General features: G+C 42.2%; 1 protein-coding gene across 2 annotated transcripts; it reads left to right on the forward strand.

The window, feature by feature from the left end:
• Positions 1 to 3,157: 3,157 nt before the first annotated feature.
• Positions 3,158 to 8,772, forward strand: pole4 (polymerase (DNA-directed), epsilon 4, accessory subunit). 2 transcript variants are annotated; one of them, XM_069922960.1, is made up of 4 exons: positions 3,160 to 3,423; positions 3,897 to 3,981; positions 4,829 to 4,870; positions 8,613 to 8,772. In XM_069922960.1, exons 1-4 carry the CDS (start codon positions 3,208 to 3,210, stop codon positions 8,624 to 8,626), a joined length of 357 nt encoding a protein of 118 aa, XP_069779061.1. In that variant the 5' UTR covers positions 3,160 to 3,207; the 3' UTR covers positions 8,627 to 8,772. The 2 variants fall into 2 exon arrangements, with proteins under 2 accessions (XP_069779062.1, XP_069779061.1); XM_069922961.1 differs by lacking the exon at positions 4,829 to 4,870 and having other exon boundaries at positions 3,158 to 3,423.
• The last annotated feature ends 369 nt before the right edge of the window (positions 8,773 to 9,141 follow it).

Below are 9,141 nucleotides of genomic sequence, written 5' to 3' on the forward strand. Positions count from 1 at the left end.
ATAACTAACTCTGGAGGTGACAAAGGCATGTTACACCAAGGACGGAAGGTCGCAACATTATGGTTTTCAGAAATGCAAATTAACTCATTAATAAACTGGTACTAAACGCATACTTGTGAAAATGAACACAGATGCAAATCAGCCATTAATTCAAAATATGTAGCCAGCATTCCTAAATATCCAACGGCCAAAATGATGTCCCTGTTAATAATACATTATCTAAGTTCCCATGAAGAAAGTATTATTTTGTGATGTCTTCCCCCTTTCTCTCTAGTCTTTAATCAAGATGTCTGACTGCTTTTTGCTTATTCTTTGAAGAAAGGCTCAGGCCCAAAATGTCGGTAATATCTTTATGGACACTGAGAGACTGGCTGAATTTCATCATTTCTATCTTTTTTTTCCCTCTGCTATGCCTGGTGTGCTCAGGAAGGTTGCAGAATTTCTACTATTGATCCAATCTCAAGATAACCAAAGCCAGATTGTTGTGGCGTTCAACAGATTTAGATTTGTAACAGCTCGTAGCATTAACACAGAGAGGTCATTGTGTCATATTATTCCATTAATAGTCAATTGACACTCAAATGATTTTACTATTACACATTATTAATTAAAATATTTAAACTTTCAAATCCACATTTAAAGCATTTTAACAACTGATGCTAGTGGTCCATTGCTGTGTCACAAATTCACAGGATTAGTTACCTATTTAATTGACTCCCCGATCCACTGCAGGTTATTTTGATCAGTTTGTTTTCTCCTTTTGCACAAGATGCCCACAATCTTGTTTCGTTGCTTTCCAATTTCCTTCGTCCTTGTGTCAAATACACATGGCAAGGTCTAGAAATGGCAAGTCCAATGAGTGAAAGCGGTGACATTGAATAGGTTTAATCTTATTCATATACTGATAGTGGTCAGCTGTAGGATTAATGGAGGTAATGTTCTTTTTTATACCTGACCTGGTTACTGTTAATTGGATTAAAAATTCCTGCCTGATCTAAAATGACCATGCTCCTATTTGTTAAAATGAGGCAGGCAAATGATTCTGTGAATAAAATGTCAAGTTTATTGACCTCTGATTGCACAAGTACAACCTGATGAAACAGCTTTCTCTGATCCTCCATGCCAAACAAACAGACACACAACCAGCCATAAAAAACAAACAATACACATGCAGGACAAGTATTCTTTTTTTTAATTGTTCCATGAATGAGAGAGCTTTAGCGTGAGCATTTCCTTTGGTCATGCAGCATTCTCTCTATCCGTGGGAAGAAGCTGTTCTTCAGCCTGGAGCTGATGGATCTGATACTCCTGTACCTTTTTTTTAACCAATGGGAGCAGCTCAAAGATGCTGTGTGCAGGGTGGAAGGGGTCCTCAATGATTTTGCACGCCCTCATCAGACAACGATCCTTTAGATCATGTTGATGGGGGAGGGAGTCTCCAGCCATCCTCTCTGCCACTCTTATGGTCCTGTGGGTTGACCTCTGATCCATTTCTCTGCAGCAACCGTACCACACTGTAGAAGGTTGACATAATGGTGGCCGGTAGTCCTTGCCTACTTTAGTCTTCTCAGGAAATGCAGTCATTGTTGTGCCTTCCTGACAAGTGAGGAGATGTTGAGTGTCCACAATAGGTCACTAGTTAAGTGAACTCCAAGGAACTTGGTGCTCTTCACTCTCTCTACTGCAGAGTTGTTGATGTGTAGTGAAGGGTACAGCTAAGCACTTTACAACAATTATGATAATGAGTTTATTGTCATACACTTGCTGCAGGGGAACAAGTACTTGTAAAGAAAACACAATAATCAAAGTGCAAAAAAGTGACTGGCAATAGTGCAGTCAGTTCTTGATTAGTGCACCAAGGGGAGGTTCAAGAGTTTGATAACTGTTGGAAATAAACTGTTTTTGAACCTAGTAGTGCTGGTTTTCAGGCTTCTGTACCTTCTGCCCAAAAGTAGCAGTGAGAGGAATTTGTGATCAGGGCAGTGGAGGTCCTTTATGATGTTGGCTACCTTCTCAAGGCAATACCTCACTTAGATGGCTGAAATGATAGTAGGTCAGAACCTGTGATGGATCTGGCTATGCTTACTATCTTCTAAAGCTTGCTTTCCTGGGTAGTCAAATTCCCAAACCAGACTGTAATGCACAGTACATTGTAGAAGTTTGATAAGAGTATCCAAATCTCCTCAGACAACTTAGGAAGTAGAGATGTTGGTGTGCCTTCATCACATTTACCTCATGCGCTGGCTCCAGGAAAGGTCTTCTGAAATATGGACTCCCAGGAACTTCAATGTTCTGACTTTCTCCACCTTCTTCCCATCAACCAATTTGTCATGTGTTGTTGGAGGTGCCTACATTTTCTCACTTTATTGTGTGTCCACCAGTGCTTCAGTTGAATAACAACAATCTGTATCAATGAAGCACATTTAAAAACATCTCAAGAGCATAATTTTTTTTTAATGCCAGAGGTGACTAAAACATCGTAGGTGCGTATTAAGGGTTTAACAAGGACTGGGAGTTTAAAAGGGGGATGTTATCAAAACCTAACATTGCAAATCCAGCAGGTAACTAAGAAGGCAAATAAAATGTTGGCATTCATTGCAAGAGGAGTTTAAGTGCACTACAAGAGTAAAGATCTGAGTGTGACTTTGCACCCAGAATATTTTTTGAAGTTTTGAATTCCATATCTTAAAAGGGGATACAATTTCTATGGAAGGTCACACAATTATAGCTATGATGAGAACATTGTAACACTTGCATGCCTGACACCAGGCTCAATTCCCAGGGACTGAGGAAATATTTGAAGGATAAGTTTACAAGTACCTTGGAAGAAGTACAAAGTCTTCACTGATCCTGAATGTTATACTGGTGGACACGCAATAAAGTGAGAAAATGTAGACACTTCCAACAGCACATGACAAATTGATTGTTTGGAGATTGTTTGGAGACGATCCTGCGAGTCCACATTTCAGAAATGTTTCATTAGAACTTAAACTGGAGCAAGGGACCCTCGTTCATTGAATTGCCCAAAGAGAAGCTAATCTGATTGGATAAGGGTCTTTTGTTGCTTTGTATGATTGGCAGAGCGACGGTGTTCCTGATTGGTGGAGGGAAGGGATAACCAGTCGAGCGACGGTGTTCCTGATTGGTGGAAGGAAGGGTTGGCCGGCAGAGCGGATTGGATGCTCTGAAAGGCGGGAAGTGCCGGCGATGGAGGACACCGAGAGTTCGGCGGCGGATGAACGCGACCAGGAGGCCCGGCAAAGCGCGCAGCCTGACGCGGAGGCCGAAGCAGAGAGGCCGAGCTGCGGCGTGCAGCAGAAGCTGCTCCGCCTGCCGCTGAGCCGTATCAAGGGGCTGATTAAGGCGGACCCCGAGGTGACGCTGGCCAGCCAGGAGGCCGTGTTCGCCATCGGCAAGGCCACGGTGAGCGGGGGTGGGGCCCGCACACCGTCCGGGATTCAGGCATTGCCCCCCCCCCCCCCCCCCCCCCGCCGGGCTGGCCGAATTTACCCTTTTTATACCCTGAGTGCTGCCCTGTTCCTTCCCATCTCGGCCCTGCATCCCATCCCATCCGCCTGCCCAGCAATGTCTCTCTCTCTCATCCATTGCAGGCGTGGACCTGCACGGAAATGTCTCGGAGCCAAAGTATTTGTTAGGCCTGGTGGCAAAATAAAACTCCAATCCAGGGTGGTCCTGATTTGTAATACTGGTGGGGAAGTAAACCCAGAGTTTAGGTCAGGTGCACGAGGTTGATGACTTTATGTCTCTAATGCAAGAGGCTGAAGTAAACTTGCAATGTGGCCCCTAGCTCAATGACCAGAAACCTATATTGGTGATCTGTACAGTCCAAATAACCCACTGAGGAAATTATCTATTTATACGGTTTCTCCTGTCAGGAGCTGTTTGTTGAGGTGATCGCAAAAGATGCCTACACGTACGCTCTGCAAGCAAAGCGTAAAACAATCCAGCGGAAGGACTTGGGTGAGTTTGATAATGCCAGCTATCATATATGTTCCTGCATGAAAATCCTTGCTCTTGATGTGTATGCAAAGTTAGATTTTGACATCGTGAGCCACCCATTTCAGTTCCCCACTCCCATTTCCTTGCTGTCATGTCCGTCTATGGTCTCGTGCTGCTGGACTGAGACCACCAACAAATTTGGCACCATGGTTAGTGCAGCAGTTAGTGGAACACTGGTACAGTGCCAGCGACTGGGGTTGAATCTGGAGCTGTACATTCTCCATGTCTGTGTGGGTTTCCTCCTGGGTGTTCTGGTTTCCTTCCATTCAAAATGTACCAGAGTAGCAGGTCAATTGGGTTTGTGGGCCAAAAAGGCTGTATGTCGAAAAAAAAACCTTGTCTTCCACCTGGGCACCCTCAAACTGGATGGCATTAACATGAACATCGGTTTCAGTTCGCCAACACCACTCCCCCCCCCCCAATATTTCCTTTCCTGTAGCTTTGACTCTTCCCTTTTCACTCTGTATTCACAGAGCCAAACCCGCTATTCATTTCTCACCTTTCCTCTCCTAGTCTCTTCTCCATATCCAATTATCACCTTTTGTCTGTTGGTCTGTACTCCTCCCCCGCCACTTCTTTTATTCAGATGCCTGTCTACTTTTTCCCATACCTTGAAGAAGAGCTTGGGCCCAAAACATCGGTAATGCATCTTTACCTGCGGAATCAGCCTTTGTTTTTGCAACGATCACAGTGTGCAGACTTGTGTTTCCTCTCTTAGGAGTGAACCATGCTACTGTCTTGATTAGTTTTGATTTAAGATTGGCCACATTGCTGAAAGATGGCTTTTTTTTTAAAATTTTTCTTTCAGATAATGCTGTAGATGCTGCAGATGAATTTGCATTTTTAGAAGGCAAGTGTTTTCATCTTTGTCTTGCACTCACCCATCCCATCTCTCCTTCTGTTAACCAGCAAGGTTTTGTGGTTTGATCCTTGGCTCCCTCATAATTCCTGGGGATTGTTCTCCCCATCAGAAATTTGGGAGATGAACGGAGGTTTCAAGTTTGTACAGTAGGAGGCATTGTTGATGGCAATATTGAGTTGTCTCACTGAAGTAAAGTCTCAGTTTGCTGTTCAGGGTCTCCTGCTGTTAAGTTTTATCATGGGCTGAATGCTCCAATATTACACACTAATTGTTTTGGTTTTAGGCACTTTTCTAACCTTAAAAGTTGACATGGTTTCAGTTTAAAATCCACTGTGACCGTGTTCTGTATGTTGTAGTTTTGGGAGGTGTTGGTGGAAAGAGTTTTCCAATCAGTGAGAGTGGTATGTAATATCACATCTTTTCAAGATTTAGGTTGCTCAATGAGACAATTTCATTCAGTACTTGTTTCCTTATACCAGTCAGCTTCCCAGATAATCTGCTATTCTCAGATGTTAGTGCATTTTCTATAATGTGATGTCCAGTGTATCATCCCGGTACTAAGGAGGGTGACAGTAACAGGCCTCAATGACTTCAAACATCTGGTAATGGAATACATCAAAGCGCACCTTCCAGAGACACCGTACCCATTTCAATTCGCCTACAGAGGGAACCATTTCACGAGTGATGCTATAGCCTTGTCCTTCCACTCCGTGTTGACTCATCTGGAAAATGTCGCCTCACTTGCCAGGCTGCTTTCATCAGCGCTTAATATGATCATTCCCAAGAGGCTGATGGAGAAGTTACCTTCACTGGGACTCAACACTGCTTTCTCTAACTTCCTAAAAGAAAAACCATAATCTGTTTGGATTGGTCAGGTCAGAAAGTCGAGTGCTGTCACGCTGAGCCCCTGAGGGCTGTCTGCTCAGCCCGCTCCTGTTCATGCTACTGACCCATGACTACCACGCTAGAGCCACCTCCATCAGAGTCAAGTTTGCAGATGGCATGACAGTTGTTGGCCTCATCGGCAACAACAATGAATCGTACTACAGAGAAGAGGTGGAAAATCTCATGTTATGGTACGAGATCAACAATTTAAGTCTCAATGTGGATAAGACAAAGGAGATGATTGTGGATTTCAGGAGGATTAGGGATGACACCCTTCACTGCACATCAATAACTAGTGGAGGGAGTGGAGAGCACCATTCCTTTGACAACATATCACTTGTGAAGAAGGTGCAACAGCGACTGCACTTCCTGCAAAGACTGAAGCGGGCAAAGCTACCAACCACCATCCTGTCGACTTTCTACTGGTGAGCTCCATCAAGAGTGTCCTGGCCGGCTGAGGAGAAATGGATTGGAGGTCAAACCTCAGGACCATAAGAATGGCAGAGAGATGTGTGTACAAAATCATTGAGGACCACTTCCACCTTACACATAGTATCTTCCAGCTACTGTCGGGAAAGAGGTATCAGACCCAGAACCATCAAGCTGAGAAACACCTTCTTCCCATGGGCAGTAAGACTGCTGAATGTCTGCTGGACTGTTAGTACTGCTCATACAATTTCCCCCCACCCCCAGAGAATCTACTATTATTTAACAATATTTATATATTTACTGCATATCAATCATAAATATATGTGCAGTGTCTATATGTATTTACATATTTTTACACAGGACTGAAGAATGGCATTTTATCCAGTTGTAATTCACAATTCTATGAAAATAATGAACAAACAAGATTAGCCATAAAATAAACAAGATTCATTTGGTTTTTTTTAAATGTCCTTTTCAATTTGTGTTTATGTTTGAACTATATTTCTCTCCATTAGTGTAGTCATTGGGCTTTCCTCACCATCCCACATCAAAAGCATTTCATCTTGCATTAACCAATAAAGGAAACCTTTTGTATTTTGTCAATTTTTGGTATCCTCCTAGTCCTTTTGCTATACCAATTTGGATAGACTGTATCCTAAGCAAACTGGCCTATCAGACATCAGTCTTGGCTTCATGGCTGTAGATTATGAATTTCAATTACCACATAAATATTGTAATACATTTTTGAGAGTGAGATGCAGTGCAGGGTGCTAATCCAAGGTCCTGGCAGATGAATGTAAAATCTATGGATTTCTATTTGTGTATTATTCTTCTACAAGAGGTGTTTGTATCTTATTTATCCTATACACATTTTCCTATGTAAAGAAGTTCAGAACATCTTAAGATCCTGACTTGAAATATTCCATATAACCATATACAGCACAGAACAGGCCAGTTTGGCCCTACTCGTCCATGCCGGAACAAATCCCCCACCCTCCTAGTCCCACTGACCAGCACCTGGTCCATACCCGTCCAATCCTCTCTCCTCCATGTAATTATCCAGTCTTTCCTTAAATGTAAATAACGTCCTTGCTTCAACCACCTCTGCCGGAAGCTTATTCCACATTCCAACCACACTTTGCGTGAATAAATTTCCCCTCATGCTCCCCTTATAATTTTCCCCCTGCAATCTCAAACCATGGCCTCTAGTTTGAATATCCCCCACTCTTAATTGAAAAAGCCTATCCACGTTGACTCTCTCTGTCCCTTTTAAAGTCTTGAACACCACCATCAAATCCCCCCTCAATCTTCTACACTCCAGAGAAAAAAGCCCCAGGCTGCTCAACCTTTCTCTGTAACTCAAACCCTGACATCCTGTCAACATTCTCGTGAACCTTCTCTGCACTCTCTCTATTTTGTTGATATCCTTCTTATAATTCAGTGACCAAAACTGTACACGGTATTCCAAATTTGGCCTCACCAATGGTTTGTACAATTTCATCATAACATCCCAACTCTTGAATTCAATACTCCGATTTATGAAGGCCAACATTCCAAATGCCTTCTTTACCACTCTATCTACCTGAGTATCAACTTTGAGGATACTATTTACCGTAACTCCTAAATCCCTTTGTTGCTCTGCACTCCTCAATTGTCTCCCATTCAATGTATATGACCTATTTAGATTTGCCTTTCCAAAATGCAAATCTTGGGAGTTGCTGCCTGACTTTTTTTAAGCATTTCTTTTTGCCAGGATGTAGTCATTTCACTTTGCTTTTGATTTAGCAGAGCAGCTGTTTACTTCGTGACTTTCATGAGGGCCTTTCCTTTGGGTAGGAGATGTGATTGGTACTGAACGTCTAAAGTTATAATGAGGAAGACTATTTATCTAGATGATCTGACTCCATTTGTTGCAAGTCATTTTCTTTACAAAAACAGTTTTGCTACTCATTAATGCAGTGCATCTCCCCATATCCGAAAAGCTTGGGACCAGATGATTTTTGGTTATTGGGTTTTCTTCATTAACGGAACAATCAGTAACGTCAGCAAAAAAGAATGCTGAGTTTTAGAGTATGAAATGTTTAATATGTACCAAAAAACATGATCTCTGCTTGTATAGTACGCAAGAGCTCAGTTGTTATCAAAATGGTGCCAAAAGCGCATGGGTAAGTTGGGTGCTAAATATTTTTCAACCTGTGACTTCATGTTGGTGATGCAACAAAAAAAAAAGTTTGGTTCATGGAACGTTTCTGTTAACAGAACTTCGGATAAGGGGAAACATACTTATGTCAAATCTTGTTTAGGGTTTTCTGTGTCACTATAAAGATGGGGAAGGCATTTACTGCTTGAAATATTTATAAGATGCCTGCCGCAAGTTTATATACCTTGGAGTTTTATGCTCTTGTTATCCTTATAGGAACTCTGGAGTGAAATGAAGACAAAGAAATTCCAATAGGTGGAGAACCACCTTTAGATATGCTTGTTACACATGTATATTTTGTATAATTTGTAAAAAAAATATTTATAACTGTATGATTTAGGTACAAATGTTTTCAGATTAAATAACTTGAATAACATGATGTTTCTCTGGTCATTTTCTCCATATTACTCTTAACCCACAACCTTTCAGAGGTTGGGGTCAGTATCGTCCTTCTGCAGGCAGTAAATTGCCCGTCCAAGGAGAGCACATTGTTCAGTATGGATGGACTGGGCCTTTGGGCTGTAGGTTTCTATCAGCTGAAGAACTGCAGCAGCTCAAGAAGGTGATTCACCGTCGCCTTCTTGGGGGGGGGGTGGCAAGCTGCCTGCTGTGCCCATAGTTCCACAAATTAATTTAGAAATAATCACTGACCTTTAATTATTGCAAAGTGCTTTGCTGAAGTTGATATAAAATTTCTACTGCTGTAGAATACAGGAACTTTAGAAATTTGTCTCCCCAAGATCTT

Source organism: Narcine bancroftii, chromosome 3, assembly GCF_036971445.1.
Source record: "Narcine bancroftii isolate sNarBan1 chromosome 3, sNarBan1.hap1, whole genome shotgun sequence".
Classification (NCBI taxonomy): Eukaryota; Metazoa; Chordata; class Chondrichthyes; order Torpediniformes; family Narcinidae; genus Narcine; species Narcine bancroftii.